General features: G+C 40.5%; 1 protein-coding gene and 1 pseudogene across 1 annotated transcript in view; both read left to right on the top strand.

The window, feature by feature from the left end:
- The first annotated feature begins 9,648 nt into the window (after positions 1–9,648).
- RAB3GAP2 (RAB3 GTPase activating non-catalytic protein subunit 2) overlaps positions 9,649–22,126 on the top strand; it is a 117,493-nt gene continuing 105,015 nt past the window's right edge. Inside the window, 1 exon segment of the mRNA XM_010368081.2 lies at positions 9,649–9,879. Within this exon segment, the coding sequence (XP_010366383.1) occupies positions 9,765–9,879 (115 nt within the window). The 5' untranslated portion in view covers positions 9,649–9,764.
- Positions 14,035–15,767, top strand: LOC104666099 (annotated as a pseudogene).

Genomic DNA, 22,126 nt, shown 5'->3' with positions numbered 1-22,126 from the left:
CCACTGCCCTTTATCCAAAAGCCACCCTTGGTACTCATCACACTCTGCTCTTAGAGTATTTATGTTTGTCTGTTTTTAGGTAGTGAATCTCTGGATCGCTTGTCCTTATTGCCTTACTGTGCTTACTATAGTACCTTTAATGTAAAAAGCGCTCCATAAGTGTTTGTTGAATAATAATTATAAATAGCCCTTGCTTCTGCTCATTCAATCTTCAATTCAAGGATGACCCTTAGCACAGCTATGAGGTAAGGCTTCAAGGACTCTCCATCCCCTTGCTATCCTCCCCTTACTTTCTCTTAGAGATGTCCAGTACCCTCACCTTCTTTCCTGCGGACCCAAGCTTCTCACTAGGGTGCTTACGCAGACCACTCCTTTTAAGCAATTCCAACTCCTGGAACTTGCAGTTCCGTCTCTTACCAAAACCTACCTATCCTTGGGACGAAATTTAGAGGCCAGGCTCTTCATTTTATATATCAAGAAACTAAGTCCCAGAAACATGACATGAATTTCCTAAGGTCATGACTCCAAGTCCATTGCTCTTTCTCTCACACCTTCGTTTAGTGCCCATCCTGCAACTCAACCCCTTCGCTTCAGGCTGCTGCTAAGGATTGGCAAGGGGCTGCTGCTTATCTTCCTTAGTAACACGTCTCTCTCTCTCTCTCTTTTTTTTTAAATTTTATAATTTTACTTTAAGTTCTAGGGTACATGTGCACAATGTGCAGTTTGTTACATATGTATACATGTGCCATGTTTGTGTGCTGCACCCGTTAACTCATCATTTACATTAGGCATATCTCCTAAAGCTATCCCTTCCCCTGCCACCCCCCAGCAGGCCTGGTGTGTGATGTTCTGTACCCTGTGTCCATGTGTTCTTACTGTTCAGTTCCCACCTATGAGTGAGAACACGCAGTGTTTGATTTTCTGTCCTTGAGATAGTTTGCTCAGAATGATGGTTTCCAGCTTCATCCATGTCCCTATAAAGGACATGAACTCATCCTTTTTATGGCTGCATAGTATTCCATGGTGTATATGTGCCACATTTTCTTAATCCAGTCTATCATTGATGGACAGTTGGGTTGGTTCCAAGTCTTTGCTATTGTGAATAGTGCCACAATAAACATACGTGCATGTGTCTTTATAGCAGCATGATTTATAATCCTTTGAGTATATGCCCAGTAATGGGACGGCTGGGTCAAACGGTATTTCTAGTTCTAGATCCTTGAGGAATCACCACACTGTCTCCCACAATGGTTGAACTAGTTTACAGTCCCACCAACAGTGTAAAAGCGTTCCTAATTCTCCATATCCTCTCCTGTTGTTTCCTGACTTTTTAATGATCACCGTTCTAACTGGTGTGAGATGCTATCTCATTGTGGTTTTTATTTGCATTTCTCTGATGACCAGTGATGATGAGCATTTTTTCATATGTCTGTTGACTGCATAAATGTCTTCTTTTGAGAAGTGTCTGTTCATATCCCACTTTTTGATGGGGTTGTTTGATTTTTTCTTGTAAATTTATTTAAGTACTTTGTAGATTCTGGATATTAGCCCTTTGTCAGATGGGTAGATTGTAAAAATTTTCTCCCATTCTGTAGGTTGCCTGTTCACTCTGATGGTAGTTTCTTTTGCTGTGCAGAAGCTCTTTAGTTTCATTAGATCCCATTTGTCCATTTTGGCTTTTGTTGCCATTGCTTTTGGTGTTTTAATCATGAACTCCTTGCCCAGGCCTATGTCCTGAATGATATTGCCTAGGTTTTCTTCTAGGGTTTTTATGGTTCTAGGTCTAACAGTTAAGTCTTTAATCCATCTTGAATTGATTTTTGTATAAGGTGTAAGGAAGGGATCCAATTTCAGCTTTCTACATATGGCTAGCCAGTTTTCCCAGCACCATTTATTAGATAGGGAATGCTTTCCCCATTTCTTGTTTTTGTCAGGTTTGTCAAAGATCAGATGGTTGTAGATGTGTGGTATTATTTCCGAGGGCTCTATGCTGTTTCATTGGTCTATATCTCTGTTTTGGTACCAGTACCATGCTGTTTTGGTTGCTGTAGCCTTGTAGTATAGTTTGAAGTCAGGTAGTGTGATGCCTCCAGCTTTGTTCTTTTTGCTTAGGATTGTCTTGGCAATGCAGGCTCTTTTTTGGTTCCATATGAACTTTAGTTTTTCCCAATTCTGTGAAGAAAGTCATTGGTAACTTGATGAGGATGGCATTGAATCTATAAATTACCTTGGGCAGTATGGCCGTTTTCACAATATTGGTTCTTTCTATCCATGAGCATGGAATGTTCTTCCATTTGTTTGTGTCCTCTTTTATTTCGCTGAGCAGTGGTTTGTAGTTCTCCTTGAAGAAGTCCTTCACATCCTTTGTAAGTTGGATTCCTAGGTATTTTATTCTCTTTGAAGCAATTGTGAATGGGAGTTTGTTCATGATTTGGCTCTCTGTTTGTCTGTTATTGGTGTATAGGAATGTTCGTGATTTTTGCACATTGATTTTGTGTCCTGAGACTTCGCTGAAGTTGCTCATCAGCTTAAGGAGATTTTGGGCTGAGACGATGGGGTTTTCTAAGTATACAATCATGTCATCTGCAAACAGGGACAATTTGACTTCCTCTTTTCCTGATTGAATACGCTTTCTTTCTTTCTGTTGCCTGATTGTGCTGGCCAGAACTTCCAACACTATGTTGAATAGGAGTGGTGAGAGAGGGCATCCCTGTCTTGTGCCAGTTTTCAAAGGGAATGCTTCCAATTTTTGCCCATTCAGTATGATATTGGCTGTGGGTTTGTCATAAATAGCTCTTATTATTTTGAGATATGTTCCATCAATACCTAGTTTATTGAGAGGTTTTACAATGAAGGGCTGTTGAATTTTGTCGAAGGCCTTTTTGGCGTCTATTGAGATACTCATGTGGTTTTTGTCTTTGGTTCTGTTTATATGATGGATTATATTTATTGATTTGCATATGTTGAACGACCCTTGCAGCCCAGGGATGAAACCCACTTGATCGTGGTGGATAAGCTTTTTGATGTGCTGCTGGATTCAGTTTGCCAGTATTTTATTGAGGATTTTCGCATGAATGTTCATCAGGGATATTGACCTAAAATTCTCTCTTTTTTATTTGTCGTGTCTCTGCCAGGCTTTGGTATCAGGATGATGTTGGCCTTATAAAATGAATTAGGGAGGATTTCCTCCTTTTCTATTGATTGGAATAGTTTCAGAAGGAATGGAACCAGCTCCTCTTTGCACTTCTGGTAGAATTCGGCTGTGAATCCATCTGGTCCTGGACTCTTTTTGGTTGGTAGGCTATTAATTATTGCCTCAATTTCAGAACCTGTTGTTGGTCTATTCAGGGATTCAACTTCTTCCTGGTTTAGTCTTGAGAGGGTGTATGTGTCCACTAATCTGTCAATTTCTTCTAGATTTTCTAGTTTATTTGCATAGAGGTGTTTATAGTATTCTCTAATGGTAGTTTGTATTTCTGTGAGGTTGGTAGTGATATCCCCTTTGTCATTTTTATTGCATCTATTTGATTCTTCTCTCTTTTCTTCTTTATTAGTCTTGCTAGCAGTCTATCAATTTTGTTGATGTCTTCAGAAAACCAGCTCCTGAGTTCAGTGATTTTTTGAAGGGTTTTTTGTGTCTCTATCTCCTTTAGTTCTGCTCTGATCTTAGATATTTCTTGCCTTCTGCTAGCTTTTGAGTGTGTTTGCTCTTGCTTCTCTAGTTCTTTTAATTGTGATGTTAGGGTGTCAATTTTAGATCTCTCCTGCTTTCTCTTGTGGGCATTTAGTGCTATAAATTTCCCTCTACACATTGCTTCAAATGTGTCCCAGAGATTCTGGTGTGTTGTGTCTTTGTTCTCATTGGTTTCAAAGAACATCTTTATTTCTACCTTCATTTCGTTATGTACGCAATAGTCATTCAGGAGCAGGTTATTCAGTTTCCATGTACTTTAGTGGTTTTGGGTGAGTTTCTTACTCCTGAGTTCTAGTTTCATTGCCCTGTGGTCTGAGAGAGAGTTTGTTATAATTTCTGTTCTTTTTCATTTGCTGAGGAGTGCTTTACTTCCAACTATGTGGTCAATTTTGGAATAAGTGTGATGTGATGCTGAGTAGAATGTATATTCTGTTGTTTTGGGGTGGAGAGTTCTGTAGATGTCTATTAGGTCTGTTTGGTGCAGAGATGAGTTCAATTCCTGGATATCCTTGTTAACTTTCTGTCTCGTTGATCTGTCTAATGTTGACAGTGGGGTATTAAAGTCTCCCATTATTATTGTGTGAGAGTCTAAATCTCTTTTTAGGTCTCCAAGGACTTGCTTTATGAATCCAGGTGCTCCTGTATTGGGTGCATATATATTTAGGATAGTTAGTTCTTCTTGTTGAATTGATCCCTTTACCATTATGTAATGACCTGCTTTGTCTCTTTTGATCTTTGTTGGTTTAAAGTCTGCTTTATCAGAGACTAGGATTGCAACCCCTGCTGTTTTTTGTTTTCCATTTGCTTGGTAGATCTTCCTTTATGCCTTTATTTTGAGCCTATGTGTGTCTCTGCACATGAGATGGGTCTCCTGAATATAGCACACTGATGGGTCTTGACTCTTTATCCAATTTGCCATTTTGTGTCTTTTATTTGGAGCATTTAGTCCATTTACATTTAAGGTTAATATTGTTATGTATGAATTTGATCCTGTCATTATGATGTTAGCTGATTATTTTGCTCATTAGTTGATGCAGTTTCTTCTTAGTATCGATGGTCTTACTTGGCATGTTTTTGCAGTGGCTGGTACTGCTTGTTCCTTTCCATGTTTAATGCTTCCTTCAGGAGCTCTTGTAGGGCAGGCCTGGTGGTAACGAAATCTCTCAGCATTTGTTTGTCTGTAAAGTATTTTATTTCTCCATCACTTGTGAAGCTTAGTTTGGCTGGATATGAAGTTCTGGGTTGAAAATTCTTTTCTTTAAGAATGTTGAATATTGGCCCCCACTCTTTCCTGCCTTGTAGAGTTTCTGCCAAGAGATCCACTGTTAGTCTGATGGGCTTCCCTTTGTGGGTAACCCAACCTTTCTCTCTGGCTGCCCTTAACATTTTTTCCTTCATTTCAACTTTGGTGAATCTGACAATTACGTGTCTTGGAGTTGCTCTTCTCGAGGAGTATCTTTGTCGCATTCTCTGCATTTCCTGAATTTGAATGTTGGTCTGCCTTGCTAGGTTGGGGAAGTTCTCCTGGATAATGTCCTGAAGAGTGTTTTCCAACTTGGTTCCATTCTCTCCTTCACTTTCAGGTACACAAGTCAGATGCAGATTTGGTCTTTTCACATAGTCCCATACTTATTGGAGGTTTGTTCATTTTTTTTTTTTTAATCTTTTCTCACTAAACTTGTCTTCTCTCTTCATTTCATTCATTTGATCTTCAATCACTGATACCCTTTCTTCCATTTGATCAAATCTGCTACTGAAGCTTGTGCATGCGTCATGTACTTCTTGTGCCATGGTTTTCAGCTCCATCAGGTCATTTAAGGACTTCTCTGCACTGTTTATTCTAGTTAACCATTTGTCTACTCTTTTTTCAAGGTTTTTCACTTCTTTGCGATGGGTTCAAACATCCTCCTTTAGCTCAGAGAAGTTTGTTATTACCGATCGTCTGAAGCCTTCTTCTCTCGACTGTCAAAGTACTTCTCCGTCCAGTTTTGTTCCTTCCTTTGGAGGAAAAGGGACACTCTGATTTTCAGAATTTTCAGCTTTTCTGCTCTGGTTTTTCCCCATCTTTGTGGTTTTATCTACCTTTGGTCTCTGACGTACAGATGGGGTTTTGGTGTGGATGTCCTTTCTGTTTGTTAGTTTTCCTTCTAACAGTCAGGACCCTCAGCTGCAGGTCTGTCGGAGTTTGCTGGAGGTCAACTCCAGACCCTGTCTGTGTGGGTATCATCAGCGGAGGCTGCAGAAGAGCAAATGTTGCTGCCTGTTCCTTCCTCTGGAAGCTTCATCTCAGAGGGGCACCTGGCCTTACGAGGTGTCAGTCACCCCCCTACTGGGAGATGCCTCCCAGTTAGGCTACTCGGGGGTCAGGGACCCACTTAAGGAGGCAGTCTGTCCATTCTCAGATCTCACACTTCATGCTGGGAGAACCACTACTCTCTTCAAAGCTGTCAGACAGGGACGTTTAAATCTGCAGAAGTTTCTGCTGCCTTTTGTTCAGCTGTGCCCTGCCCCTAGAGGTGGAGTCTACAGAGGCAGGCAGGCCTCCTTGAGCTGAGGTGGGCTCCACCCAGTCCCAGCTTCCCAGCTGCTTTGTTTACCTACTCAAGCCTCAGCAATGGTGGATGCCCCTTCCCCAGCCTCGCTGTTCGATCTCAGACTGCTGTGCTAGCAGTGAGCGAGGCTCCATGGGCGTGGTACCCTCCAAACCAGGCGCGGGATATAATCTCTTGGTGTGCCTTTTGCACACCAAGGTCATTGGAAGAGTGATGTATTAGTGTGGGAGTGTTCCGATTTTTCAGGTGCTATCATGGCTTCCCTTTGCTAGGAAAGGGAATTCCCCGATTAGGCGGGTGGGGCGATGTCCTGCTCTGCTCCATGGGCTGCACCCACTTGTCTGGCAAGCCCCAGTGAGATGAACCGGGTACCTCAGTTGGAAATGTAGAAATCACCCGTCTTCTGCGTTGTTAACACTGGGAGCTGCAGACTGGAGCTGTTCCTATTTGGCCATCTTGGCGCCACCCCTCGACCTTTTTATTAACTTGAACAACTCTTCTTTAGCCTGTTGGAAAAGCGATGTATTAGGGTGGGAGTGTCCCAATTTTCCAGGTGCTGTCTGTCATGGCTTCCCTTTGCTAGGAAAGGGAATTGCCTGACCCCTTGGCTTCCCAGGTGAGGCGATGCCCTGCCCTGTTCCATGGGCTGCACCCACTTGTCTGGTAAGCCCAGTGAGATGAACCCGGTACCTCAGTTGGAAATGTAGAAATCACCTGTCTTCTGTGTTGTTCACGCTGGTTGCTGCAGACTGGAGCTGTTCCTATTTAGCCATCTTGGCACCACCCCTCGACCTTTTTATTAACTTGAACAACTCTTCTTTTGTCTACCTCAGAAAGCATGCATTCCTGGAAAGGAATGTGTTTCAAAAGCAGGGAGAAAGCCAAAAGGAGAGAACTTTTGCTTGCCAGTATATTCCAGTAAAAACCACACCTCTTCCCTGTAGGTAGACATATTGGGTCACATCTCTGTATCACTAGTTCCACATATCTAGGGAGGCCTCGGAATCATGGCAGGAGATGAAAGTCTCTTCTTACATGGTGGTGGCAAGAGAAAATGAGCACACATCTCTCTCTTAACAGCAGTCATCAGTGCTCTGACTCACACTAATTGATAATGGAGGAAGTTCACATTAGTACCTGGACTCATCCTGTTGTTATTTTGGTCACAGTGCTTTTCCTACCTCCTGAACCTAGACCTCAGAAAGACACTGTCAATGCTGGGATATGTAAGGCCTGCACATTTTCGCAATGTGCTTTCTTATGACTGTGGAATAAGTGATATTCACTGTCTGATGCAATCCTCCCACATGCTACAGAAACCATGGTAGCAGAACTCCAGAGGCATCGCCCCTGCAGCATTACAACTTCCTGGGGGAAGAGTTCAGTTCATGAATGTGTTGTAATTTCTGTGAAGGTTATCTAAAGTCCTTAAAAACATCCATGAATGAACCTTTTCAACAGTACTTGGAAGGAAGTCAGGGACTTCACCATTAAAACTGAGCCAACACAGTAATGAAATTCAATGACCACCACAGGAGACATATGAATGCCTCAGGGCAGAACAAAGGCCAGCAGAATCAGCCAACAGCGTTTACTTCCATAAAATGCATTTACCTGAATAGGAACTTGAATGGTTTTCAAGGAATGACAGTCTCCTTCCAGAAAGAGTCATGTGTTCGTTATTTATCCAGTAACACTAAGAATCTAAATTTAAATTTTAGTTTATTTGGGATTGGTGCTGGACTTTAGGGAATAATCATATCAGGGCTGGATTATTCTAGTTTGTGATGATCTGAGGAAACATTGCATTTCTTCAGATGGAAGAAGGGATCACCAGTAGTGTGCCTTTTCTGAAAGCTTTGATTACAGAAGTATAGGTCCCTGATGCTTAAAGGGACCTTACAGCATGTCTGATTCAACTGCCTTTTATAGGTGAAGAACTGATTCCTGTTAACCTGATAACATAGAAATTGCCTGTCCTATTTTGTGAAAAGCATCCTACTCTAGAAGTAGGAAATAATGGAGTAGGAACCTAGGCACTAAATTATAGTTGTTATATTATTAGGACTAAGTGTGTATGTCCACAGGCCAGACAGAAATGAATGCTCTGGATCCCATCCACTTGCCTTCCATTTATTCTTGCGCCATTTTCTCATACAAAGTGGATGGCCTCTTTAAGTTTCCTTTGGGGAATGTGTAAGTGCCTACAGGTCTTTGTGCTCACATTAAAATACACTTTTTTGTTTTCACTTTTTGGAAAAATAAAGTCTGCTCAGAGACGACTCAATTTCTTCATTTAAAAAATGAGACAAGACACCCTATTTTTAGATGGCATTTGTGACTTTCCAAATGGACAATGTAAAGTACTTTCAAAAACAGTGCTTTGTAAAAGAAACAGGTTATTCCATTTACTTTATGTACACATTCCATTTATTTCTTCAGCAAATATTTATGAAGCACTTACTAGCATGATCACAATTTCAGTTAAATAGTTGAGTAGTCCCCCCTTTTATCCATGGGTTCATTTGCCACATAATTATTCATTTTAATTATTAGTTATTGTTAATAATTCACTGTGCCTAATTTGTAAATTAAACTTTATCATATGTATGTACAGGTAAAAACATAACACACATACATAGGTTTCAGTACTATCCATGGTTTCAGTCATCCACTGGGGGTCTTAGAACATATCCCCTTGGATTAAAGGGAACTACTGTAATTAATTGCTTACTCTCTGTATCAGTCACTAGAACTCTTACTTTCTGGGAAAAGGTATTTCTTCTCTTTTGTTCTCTAATGCTCAGCACCCTGCGTGGCTGGCATTTAAAAGACTAACAAATATTTATTGAATGGATGGATGAATGCATGAATTAAAAACCAGATGAATAATGAAAACATAAGAGTATAATACACTTTAACAAGTACTATACTGGGCTTGCATAGTACTATGGAAATTTATAGCAGGAGCTAAAGCCAGCCTTGACGGGGCTAATCTCCGGAAGAGCAATTAATCTTTTCAAAATCCGACTCTTGCAGGATACAGTCCCCCACTGGCCTGCCACTAGTTTAAAACGAATTATTTTCTGTGAAACATCAAGATCGTGCCAATATTAGGGCATCAATAAGATTGGTTGAATGAGTCAAAGGCCTGCGCGGACAAGTCCAATTAGAACACCTCTGGCTAAAAGCCAGAATGAATGAAAGGGTTCATTCCTTGGTGTAGACGCAGAACTGGGACTGAGAATCTGCCCCAAGCCTCCACGTAGACTTTGGCTCCACCTGCAGCAGCGGCGTCCTCATCACGTGACCCAGGCCAGCCCTCCCTAGGCGCCCGGGCCAGCCTGCGCCTGCGCAGTACTCCGAGACAGCGGACCCGTGTCAGGGACAGCTTCCGGTTTGGTTTCTCCGCCTTCTGCTTGGCTAGAGCTATTGGGGCTCGGCGGCGGCCGCAGTGGGGTGGAGGGGGCAGGGCGTGGTGAGGTAAGGTGAGTGCCGTAGTGGGGTTCCCTGGAGCCATGGCCTGCTCCATTGTCCAGTTCTGCTACTTCCAGGACCTCCAGGCCGCCCGGGACTTCCTCTTTCCTCACCTGCGGGAGGAGATCCCCAGCGGCGCCGTGCGGAGGGACCCCAGTAAGTGTCTCTCGCCTCGCCGTTCCTTCCCCCGTCACCCGCGGCCTCTGCTCGGCGGGTTCCGGTCTCCTACTCGCTCTGCGCCTCCTGACTCTGCCCTCTGGACCCCCAGTTCTCCCCGTGCCTCCCCTCTGTTCCGGGATGACCGCCTGCCCACCTCGTCCTGAAGCCCCATTTGTGTTGTCTTCCTCTCGACCCAGCTATTCTCCTCAGCCCCTCTGATTCCTGGCCCAAAGCTGCGTCTTGTTTCCTCTCGCCTCTGCCTGTCACCACTTCCTCCCTCCCCCCTCCCCCCACATTCCTAGCTTTCTCTCTCAGTATCTTCTCCGTCTCCCATCTTCAGCCTGGGGTTGTCCCCTGTTTCATGTTGCCTGCTCCGTGATCGCATCCTCCCCGTTCCTTGCCACATGTCAGCGCTCCACTCTGGTATTGCCCCAGCGCCCACTCTTCCATCCCGGGGACTGTGGCCTTCTGCCACCTCCCGTTCCGAAAGTGTTGATCATCCCCCCACACTCTCCCTTCTTTCATCCGCGTTTCCCCCATTCAGATTTTGAGAACAAATGGCTGACTGACAAATGAGTGACTCTTAAGGTGGTAAGAGTCTCTCAAAGAAGGAAAATAACCTGTCAGGAAGTGAACGAGAATCTACATTAGGAACTAAAATTACAGTGACATAGCCAAGAAAGGTTACTTTGCTTTATTGGGATGAGAAGCCTGCCACCTATTTTTATCATCAAAGTGTTAAATAAGCCTTTCCCCACGTAGTGTAAAGTTCCAAGGCTGGTTTATTAGATTTTACATAGGCTCTCAGAATTTCCTACATTTCATCTTTTGAAAGGGTGTGCCTTGTGTTTTATTTTATTTTATTTTATTTTATTTTATTTTATTTTTGCGTTTCCAACATGAAGCACATTTGGCTTTGTAGTACAGCATCCTCACTCTGTGCTATGCCGGAATGGTGATATAAGGCCCACTAAGCTCTTCTCCCTTTAAAACAAATTTAGAAGATATCAAATCAAACCCATCTGTGAATGATTACATACTCTGTGCCAGTCATTGGTGCTACAAACCAAATAAGGTTGGTGGACCCTGCCTCTAGGAACTTACGGTTTACAGACAAATCATTAACTTCCATTCAGTGTGATTGAGATAGCTATGAGGCATTTTCTTCAAGTGGTGATACTTAAGCCTACCTTTGAAGTACTAGTTAGAGGAGTAAAGGAGCGGTAATAGCATGTGCAGAGGAAGGGAGGACTGAAATGGCATAGTATTTAGAGAACTAAGAAAAGCTGAGTGGCTGGAGAGGAGGATGGGAGAGGAAGAATTGGGGCAATGAGGCAGTAATAGTGATAAGGAGCTAGACCATGAGAAGCCTTGTGAAAGTTGTGGGTTTCTCTGAAAGTTTAAGTAGAGAAATGACATTGTCAGATTTGTACTTAATGTAATCAATAACGTTTGTTGAAGACCCGTAATGTGCTCTGGTAGCAAAGTGGAGGAGAGATTGGAAGAAGAGAAATGGATTGGGAAGCTCTTCCAGTAATCCAAGCAAGAAATGATGTGAGCTTGAATTAAGAACCTTAGCAGGATGAAGATGAAGGACTAGATTAGAAAGACATAAAGGAGTTAGAATCTGCGGGACCTTGTGAAGGTCTGGTGATGAGCATTGTAACTAGTAAGTGAAGGGGAGTTTAGGAAGTCTTTAGCTTGTGGTTTGGACAAGTGTATATATTAAGAGAATAAAGGATACAGATTTTCAACCTTTCACATTTTAAATGTTTACAGTATGTCCAAGTAAGGACATCTGGTTGAACACCAGATATAGATAGTCTAAACAATAGGGAGTACTGGGCCAGAGATGTTAATTGGGGAGCTAACAGCAAAAAGTGTAATTGAGTCTCAAGGATTATGTATGTTGTAAAATGCACTGAGTACTAAAGCTGTAAACTTAGAGGAGCACTGGTGTTTAAAAGTCAAGTAGAGGTTACTGGGAAGAAGACTGAGAAGGAGTAAAAGAGGAAAATCAGGTGAGAGTAAGGCTCTTGGAACTGAGGAAGGCAAGAACTTGATGAAGGTGAAGAATGGTCAGCAGCTTTGCAAATGCAGCAGGGGTCAGGTAAGAAAAGGATAGAAAAGTGCTCATTGGTTTTGGGAAGGTGGAAGTAACTTGGACCTTAGGACAGTTTCAGTAGGATAGTGGAGGCAGAAAGCATATTTATAGGATAAGCGGTTAAAAAGTGAAGTATACTATTTCAAGGAGCTTGGCTGTGAAGGATAGCAGATGCAGGATTGTAGATAGGGAATGTAGAAAAAAGGAACAGATTTTCTTTATCCCTCTACCACTCTCCTGGTCCAGGCCATGATCTTTTCTCAACCTGGGCTATGATATGATATGTGACTTCTTCTAGCAGATCTTCCTGCTTTCGCTCTTGGTTTCCCATAATAATTCTCAACAATAGGTAGAGTGAGCTTTTAAGACATAATTTAGATCACAACATTGCCTTTTTTTTTTTTTTTTTTTTTTTTTGATATGAGGTCTCACTCTGTTGCCCAAGCTGGAGTGTGGTGGCATGATCTCGGCTCACTGCAACCTCCACCTCCCGGGTTCAAGCAATTCTGCCTCAGCCTCCCAAGTAGCTGGGACTACAGGCATGCGCCACCATGCCCGGCTAATATTTGTATTTTTAGTAGAGATGGGGTTTCACTATGTTGGCCAGGCTGGTCTTGAACTCCTGACCTTGTGATCCACCTGCCTCAGCCTCCCAAAGTGCTGGGATTACAGTCATGAGCTACCGCACCCAGTCTAACATTGCCCTTTTTATACCCCTCTATGGTTTTTGATTGCACTTAACATAAAATCCAAAGTTCTTAAATGGTGTATAAGGCCCTTGAGACTCTGCTTCCTGCCATTTCTTGGACCTTATACACCTCTCCCCTTATTTCTTATGCTTCAGACACTCTTTTTTGTTGTTAAACCAGCCAACCACATTTGTGGCTGAGGTTTTTGCCCTCACTGTTGTCTATGCCTTGGATGCTTTTTGCAGATCTTTGCATGCTAGTTGCATCTTGTCATTCAAGTCTCAGCTCAAATGTCAACTCAGGGCAGCCTTTTCTGACCACCTGATCTAAAGTAGTCAATACAACCCCCTTGTTCCCACTTGTTGTTGTCAATCATATCATCCTGTTTATTTTCATCATTATATCTATACTGTCCAGTCTAGGCACATGTGTTTATTGAGCCTTTGAAATGTGGCCAGTGCAACTGAGGAACTGAATTTTTAAAATTCAAGTTAATTTTAATTAATTTAAATTTAGGTAGCCAAATGTGGCTAATGGCTATAATATAGTATGGCACAATTATAGTTGCTAAAACTCAGGTACATACAGATTGAATACGTGTCCAACTTACACAGGCAGTTAGGGATATAAATACACCCCAAACATCTAGATTAATTTGCACTATACCTATAGATTTACAAATACGGTTTAATGTACTACTCTTCTAAATCAAATTCTTGAGTTTGTGTATGTTGATATTATTGTGGCTATGATCAATTCATGTAGAAAATGAACAGAATGGACCTCTTCACCAGTGAGGCCCTTTGCAAAACCTGTACAGATGATCTCAGACTTATGATGGTTTGGCTTCCAATTTTTTAGCTTTACAGTAATGTGAAAGCAATGTGTACTTTGTAGAAACCATACTTCAAGTTTTGCACCTCGATCTTTTCCAGAGCTAGTGCTATAATGGGTAAGATACTCTTTTATGATGCTGGGTAGCAGCAGCAAATATGAGAGACTGTACTCTACAGTGTACAGTATTCAAGAAATTACATGAGATATTTTCAACACTTCCTTATAAAATAGACTTTGTGTTAGAAGATTTTGCCCAACTATAGGCTAATGTAAGTGTTCTGAGCACTTTTAAGATAGGCGAGGCCAAGCCATAATATAAAGAGTTTTGAATGTAAACTTTTGTACAGTGAAATTTTACAGAGAAAAAATGAAATTAGCAGAGCAGGTAAATGGGACCTGACTTAAACTGCTGACGATATTTGCCTTTGCTTTTCTTTACTTTACTTATTAATGTTATAAATGTTTATTGGGAAGCAGAAATCATGAGATCATCTTACATTTTTTTTAGCTGATATAGTTTTAATTTCTTAACCCAGCTCATCTCTAGAGGATATGTAAAAACATAAAACACCCCAATTACTTGTGAATTATAGAGGTGTATCAGTTGGTTTAAAAGTACTTTTATTGGGCTGAGCTCTTGGAAGACTCAGGTCCTAGGATCACAGGCATCATGGACCAATCTAAAGAAAACTGCATTTCAGGGCCTGTTAAGGCTACATCTCCAGTTGGAGGTCCAAAACATGTTCTCGTGACTCAGCAGTTTCCTTGTCAGAATCCATTACTTGCAAATAGTGGCCAGGCTCAGTGGGTCTTGTGTCCTTCAAATTCTTCCCAGCGTGTTCCTTTGCAAGCACAAAAGCTTGTCTCCAGTCACAAGCCAGTTCAGAATCAGAAGCAGAAGCAATTGCAGGGTACCAGTGTACCTCATCCTGTCATCCAGTGTACTCCACTGAATAACACCCAAAAGAACAAGCAGCCCCCGCTGTCAGCACCTGAAAATAATCCTGAGGAGGAACTGGCGTCAAAACAGAAAAATGAAGAATCAAAAAAGAGGCAATGGGCTTTGAAAGACTTTGAAATTGGTGGCCCTCTGGGTAAAGGAAAGTTTGGTAATGTTTATTTGGCAAGAGAAAAACAAAGCAAGTTTATTCTGGCTCTTAAAGTGTTATTTAAAGCTCAGCTGGAGAAAGCAGGAGTGGAGCATCAACTCAGAAGAGAAGTAGAAATACAGTCCCACCTTCAACATCCTGATATAATCAGACTGTATGGTTATTTCCATGATGCCACCAGAGTCTACCTAATTCTGGGATATACATCACTTGAAACAGTCGATAGAGAACTTCAGAAACTTTCAAAGTTTGATGAGCAGAGAACTGCTACTTGTATCACAGAATTGGCAAATGCCCTGTCTTACTGTCATTCAAAGACAGTTATTCATAGAGACATTAAGCCAGAGAACTTACTTCTTGGATCAGCTGGATAGCTTAAAATTGCAAATTTTGGGTGGTCAGTACATGCTCCATCTTCCGGGAGGACCATTCTCTGTGGCACCCTGGACTACCTGTCCCCCGAAATGATTGAAGGTCAGATGCATGATGAGAAGGTGGATCTCTTGGAGCCCTGGAGTTCTTTGCTATGAATTTTTAGTTGGGAAGTTTCCTTTTGAGGCAGACACATACCAAGAAACCCAATGTGAATATCATTGGTTAAGAATTCACGTTCCCTGACTTTGTAACAGAGGGAGCCAGGGACCTCATTTCAAGACTGTTGAAGCGTAATCCCAGCCAGAGGCCAGTGCTCAGAGAAGTACTTGAATACCCCTGGATCACAGCAAATTCATCAAAACCATCAAATTGCCAAAACAAAGAATCAACTAGCAAAACACTCTTAGGAATCGTGCAGGGGGAGAAATCCTTGAGCCAGTGCTGCCGTATAACCTGTGAGGAACATGCTACCGAGGTTTATTTTACCATTGACTGCTGCCCTCAATCTAGAACACTACAAGAAATATTTGTTTTACTGAGTAGGTGTGCCTTAACCTCCCTACTCAGAAAGCTCCACATCAATAAACATGACACTCTGAAGTGAAAGTAGCCACGAGAATTGTGTTACTTATACTGGTTCATAATCTGGAGGCAAGGTTCGATTGTGCCAGGCGTGGTGTCCTCCCAGGAGGCAAATCCAGAGTCTGGCTGTGGGGAAAGTGACCTCTTTGCCCTGACTCATTCGGTTAAGGAGCTGTCCAATAACCTTCCAGGTACCTGAGTGTGTAACTTATTGGGTTGGCCAAACCTGGTAAAACTGTTGGAATGAGTATGTGATTCTTTTTAAGTATGAAAATAAAGATATTTGTACAGAAAAAAAATTACTTTTAATGTGGACAGCTGCTAGAGATACAGTGATATCTCTTCTATATTTGAATTATCAAGGTATGACTTTATGTTACTTTGTATATTTAATTACAAAAGAAGACGGTCCTCTATAGCTTTAAAAGATGCTGAGCCCTACCCTTTCCCAATGTTTACATTAATGACAACTGTTAATAATTGTTTTTATACAGTGGTGGGCACCTGTAGTCCCAGCTACTTGGGAAGATGAAGCAGGAGAATGGCATGAACCCAGGAGGTGGAGCTTGCAGTGAGCCGAGAACACACCACCGCACTCCAGCCTGGGCGACAGAGTGAGACTCCGTCTCAAAAAAACAAAACAAAACAAAAAACAAAAAACAGAAAACAAAAAAAAATTGTTTTTGTACAGTAAATACTGTCTACTTAAGACATGAAGTCTGGTCTTACTGCTTTGTGGCTTTTTTGTTTGTTTTGCTTTTGTTTTTTGGAGACAGGGCCTCACTCTGTTGCCCAGGCCAGAGTGCAGTGGCGTGATCATAGTTCACTGCAGCCTCAAACTCCTGCATTCAAGGGATCCTCCCACCTCAGTCTCCTGTGTTGCTAGGACTACAAGTATGCACCACCATGCCCATATAATTTTTTCAGTTTTTGTTGAGATGGTGTCTTGCTGTGTTGCCCAAGCTAGTCTTGAACTCCTGGGCTTAAGTGATCCTCCCACCTGAACTCCCAAAGTGCTGGAATTATAGGCATGAGCCACTCTCCCTGGTTTATTACTTTGAAATTGCAGGGATGGGTAGAGTATAGGTCCCTACTTTATGGGTCCCCATTTAACCTACAGTGACATAATTTCCAATGACTAGACCAGCACTTGCTGAAATTTACAGTTGAATTGGGCAAACATATAAATAAATAAATAAATACATGAACAGAGAGGGCGAGCCAGAATAGTTGGAGATAATTTGGGTATTATAATATTGTAGATTTCTTGATTTACCTAATAGTAAAATAATTTCTTGTTGACATACTAAAAATGTAGAACAGCTTTCCTTCTTGCCTCTTTTACCAACCAGAATATAAAGCATGTAGGGAATTATGTTGAAATAATCAATTCATGTTTTTAAGCAATCTCTGAGAAAAATGTGCTTTATTTAGGATAACCTAAAATCATAGAATCACTTTACATAATGGAATATCACAAAGGATATGAAATACTCTATTTTTTATATGTAGTAAAAATATTTTCTCTAGTTTGAGATCATACTAGGAGAGAAAATAATCTGAAAATAGAACATTTATAGAAATTTAAGAAAATATATAGAGTTGTTTGGTTTCTTTAAAATTGGAAGAGGATCATACAGATAAAATTTTACCGGTGAGGAAACTGAGATTTGAGTGTTCTTCAATTTCTTCATTCAGCTAATATTTATTGAGCATCCACTATGTTCTAAGCACAAAATTAGTTAAAAGATAAATAAAATAAGTCCCTCAAGCAATTTTCAGCTAATAAAAGAAGATACATATGTGAAACACTTGTCAGGGGTGTTATGCTATGATATGGCACACGATGGGGGAGAATGAAGGAGTGTTGGTCTAGTCTATCCAGGAAACCCAGAAAGTCTTCATATAGGAGGTGATATTTTCACATTAATAGCTTAAAGGTGTCCATCAGATGGAGAGAAGATAGACAACAGATGTGAAACAGTATGGGATTCAGAAAGCTACAAATAGTAAATTGTGGTGGTAGGGTGGGATATGGTAAGAGATAAAATTGAAGAGGTTGGTGAAGGAGTTTAGATTTTATTCAGTAGCAGGGTCTTTAGATTGAAGTAAGAGTACCCTGGGATCACGGAAATTTTTAAAGGTTGCTTGGGAACAGATGATTTTAAGTAAATCATTTTCCACATGTACCTGTGAAAGTGCCTACTGTCCCACCCCGCCTTCTCCCACTTTACCTCTGACACGTTTGTAATCTTATCATAGTAAGTTGCTTCAAGGTGTAAAAAAACCCTCCCGTTTAATCAAAGTGCTGTGAATTCCTCCATTCATTTTATTAATGAGTTTTCCAATTTTACTTTTTGTTTAATTATCAAGATATATGGTACATTTATGTTGTTTTCCTCATTTATTTACTTATAGTAATTGCAATAACTCCAGCAAGAAGAAAATTGTTAATACTTAAGAGTCTTATGATCACAGGAAAATGTTTTCTCAATTCATATCCTTTTTTCAGAGAAAGTTTTGTACTGATAATAATAAAAATCTATGTTTATTAGAATAGCATTCTGTGGAGAAAGTAGAATAGAAATAAGTATTCAAGGAGAATGAAGGACTTGTAAAAACTGTTGAGAAGATCAGCATTTTTTTTTTTTTAATAGATGTTGGTGGGTATCATTTCCCTATAGTGTTTAGAATCCACTAAGTTTTAAAAAGTAATGATAGTTTTATTTTTAAATGTGCATGTTTATAGTATAACTGAAATTACATATTTTTTGCAAGGGATACATACTAAAAAATTGTTTTGGGGCATATATGAACAAAAAATTTGAAGGCCATTCTCCTGTAAGGCTCAATGATTCACAGTCTTTTTCTTTTTCTTTTTTTTTTTGTTGGCATAATAGTGTACATAAAAAAAAAAAAGAGAGATATGGACCCCAAACAGCTAAAACAATTTTGGAAAAGAAGAAAAAAGTTAGAAGATTCACACTTTCTGATTTCAAAGCATATTGCAAAGCTATAATAACCCAAACTGTATGATATTGGCATAAAGACAAGCAAACCAATGGAATGGAATAGATAGCTGATAAGTAAACCCTCACATATATGGTCAAGATGGTCTTCAGCAAGTGTGCGAGGAGCATTCTTTGGGGGAAAAGACAGCTTCTTCAACATGTGATGTTAGAGGAAATGGCTATCCATATGCAAAAGAATGAAATTGAATCCTCACACCATATGCAAAAGTTAAATAAAGACCTAAATGCAGCACCTAACACTAAAACTTCTAGAAGAAAATATAGGAGAAAAGCTTCATGACATTGGACTTGCATGCTTTTGGATATGACACCAAAAGCATAGGCAGCAGAAGCAAAAGTGGACAAATGGTGCTACACTAAGCTTAAAAACTTTGTGCATCAAAGGACACAATCAACAGGGTGAAAAGGCAACTTTCAAAATGGGAGAAAATATTTGCAAATCATGTATCTGATATGGGATTAATATCTAGAATATATAAAGAATTCCTGCAGCTCAATAACAACAACAACAAAAAATGAATCCTATTTAAGATAAGCAAAGGACTTAAGTATACATTTCTTCAAGGATGATATACAGATGACCAAAAAGAATATGAAAAGATGCTGAACATCGCTAATCATCAGAGTGATGCAAACCAAAACATGAAATGTTACACTTATTAGAAATGGCTACTATCAAAAAAAAACCAAAGTAACAGGATATGGTGAGGATGTGGAGAATTAGAAACTTTTGTGCACTGTTGGTGGGATGATAAGATGGTACAACCACTATGGAAAAAAAATAGAGTTCCTCAAACTTTTTAAAAAAATTATATGATCCAGTAATCTCACTTCAGGGTATATATACAAAAGAATTAAAAGCAGGGTCTTGAAGAGATGTTTGCACACCCATGTTCATAGACAGTTCACAGTAGCCAAGAGGTTGGAAGCAACCCAGATGCCCATCGATGGAGGAATAGATAAACAAAATGTGGTATAATACACACAATGGAATACTGTTTAGCCATTAAAATCAAGGAAATGTCACATGCTATAACATGAATGAACCTTGTTAAATTATGCTAAGTGAAATATGCCAGTCACAAAAAGACAACTTCTGTATGATTCCACTTACATGAGAAAGCTAAAGTAGTCATTTATAGAAACAAAAAATAAAATGGCGGTTACCAGAGGCTGAGGGAAGGGAAAATGGGAATTGTTTCATGATACAGAGTTTCAGATTTGCAAGATGAAGTTCTAGAGATCTTTTATTTATTTATTTATTTATTTATTTATTTATTTATTTATTTACAACATTGTGAGTACACTTAACACTACTGAACTGTCCACTTAAAAATGGTTAAGATGATACATTTTTTTTTTTTTTTCTTGAGACGGAGTCTTGCTCTGTCGCCCAGGCTGAAGTGTAGTGGCGTGATCTCGGCTCACTGCAAGCTCTACCTCCCAGGTCCACGCCATTCTCCTCCCTCAGCCTCAGGAGTAGCTGGGACTACGGGTGCCTGCCACCATGCCTGGCTAATTTTTTTTTGTACTTTTAGTAGAGATAGGGTTTCACTATTTTAGCCAGGATGGTCTCGATCTCCTGACCTTGTGATCTGCTTGCCTTGGCCTCCCAAAATGCTGGGACTACAGGCGTGAGCCACTGTGCCTGGCCTGTGTGTGTGTGTGTGTGTGTTTTTAACTAAAATACAAAATGTCAGTCAATTAGATTGATAATAGATTATTTTAAAATGTGACAAAGCTGCTTATGATGGAAAGTGACATAGCTCCAATAGCTCCAGGCCCTACCTGACTGCTTTTACTGCTAAAAGGATCAATATCTTGGCTCACCTGTAACCCATTTACAGCATACTAAGAATCTCTGCTATGGGCAGAGGGTAGTCATTGATGGATTTAAGTAAAAGTATAGCAAAAGTATTTTAAGATTTGAGTTTTAAACAGATGTATTTGGTAGCTGTGAAGAGAATAGATTGGGCAGTTCAAAGCTAGAGGCAGGTGACCATTAGACAGATAGTTGTAGAAGTCCAAGTTAGAGCCCATAAAGGCAGAACTAAGGTAATAGCAATGGCAATGGAGTCTGAGACTATTAGAATTTGAGCTGAGAAATAGGATAGCCAGACAAATATTTTAGAGACATTTCTTTGTCAGCAAAGAGAAGAATGGATGGGAGTGATGGGTAAAGTGGAAGTAGAGTGACCAGTTAGGAGGCTATTGCAGTATTCCAAAGGAGGAGATTATCTTTTTCTTAGCATGGTTTTCCTAAGAGGTTATTTTAGAGTACACACAGTGACAATCCTGGAAGTATGACAAGTAGTTTTGAATGAGTACTATGCTTAATACAATTTGGGACTATTGAGACCTTGAATGAAGAGTAAGTTGTTGAACCTTCCTCATAGAGAAGAATTCTTGAAACTCCTAGGTATCTGCTGTGACCATATCTTGCCTTTAAAAAGGAGACCAGAAATGGTCCTTTGAACATAGATTGCTTTTCTTTGTACAGAGTGAGTCTAAGTCTCACATATAAGTTCCCCAGAAGACAGAATCTCATCAGGTCAAGAGAGTAGACATTACTTATTATCACATTGCCCCCCACTTTTTTTAAGGTCTGTGAAATCAGACATAAAAGCCACCACCTGACTACTTACACTCTACCTTTCAGATGTTAAAACCTCAGTACTGTGCTATCTAACATGGTAGCCACTGGCCACATATGGCTATTTACATATACGTTTTAAAAAAATTCATTCCCTCAGTCACAGTGGCTACATTTGAAGTGCTCAAGCCACATGTTGCTAGTGGCTACCATATTGAGCAGCACAGATATAGAATACTTCCATTATTACAGAAAGCTCTCTTGGAAGTATTGCCTTAGTGAGACTTTCTTCTTCTTCAACTTTTAAGTTCAGGGATGTATGTGAAGGATAGGAAGGTTTGTTATATATGTAACTGTGTGCCATGGTGGTTTGCTGCACAGATCACCCCATCACCCAGGTATTAAGCCTAGCATCCATTAGCTAATCTTCCTAATGTTCTCTCTCCCCACTGCATTCCAATAGGCCCCAGTGTGTTTTGTTCTTTGTTCTCCCCCATGTGTCCGTGTGTTCTCATCATTCAGCTCCTGCTTATAAGTGAGAACATGTGGTGTCTGTTTTTCTGTTCCCGCATTAGTTTGCTGAGGACAATGACCTCCAACTCCATCCATGTCCCTGCAAAGGACATAATCTTGTTCCTTTTTATGGATGCATAGTATTCCAGGGTGTATATGTACCACATTTTTCTTTACCCAGTCTATCATTGATGGGCATTTAAGTTGATTCTATGTCTTTACTATTGTGAATGTGCTGCAGTGAACATATGTGGGCATGTATCTTTATAAAAGATTTATATTCCTTTGGGTATATATCCAGTAATGGGATTGCTGGACCAAAAGGTATTTCTGCCTCTATGTCTTTGAGGAATCACCACACTGTCTTCCACAATGGTTGAACTAATTTACACTCCCACCAACAGTGTAAA

This window comes from Rhinopithecus roxellana, chromosome 8, assembly GCF_007565055.1.
Source record: "Rhinopithecus roxellana isolate Shanxi Qingling chromosome 8, ASM756505v1, whole genome shotgun sequence".
Lineage (NCBI taxonomy): Eukaryota > Metazoa > Chordata > Mammalia > Primates > Cercopithecidae > Rhinopithecus > Rhinopithecus roxellana.
This window is presented reverse-complemented; position numbering and strand designations above follow the sequence as displayed.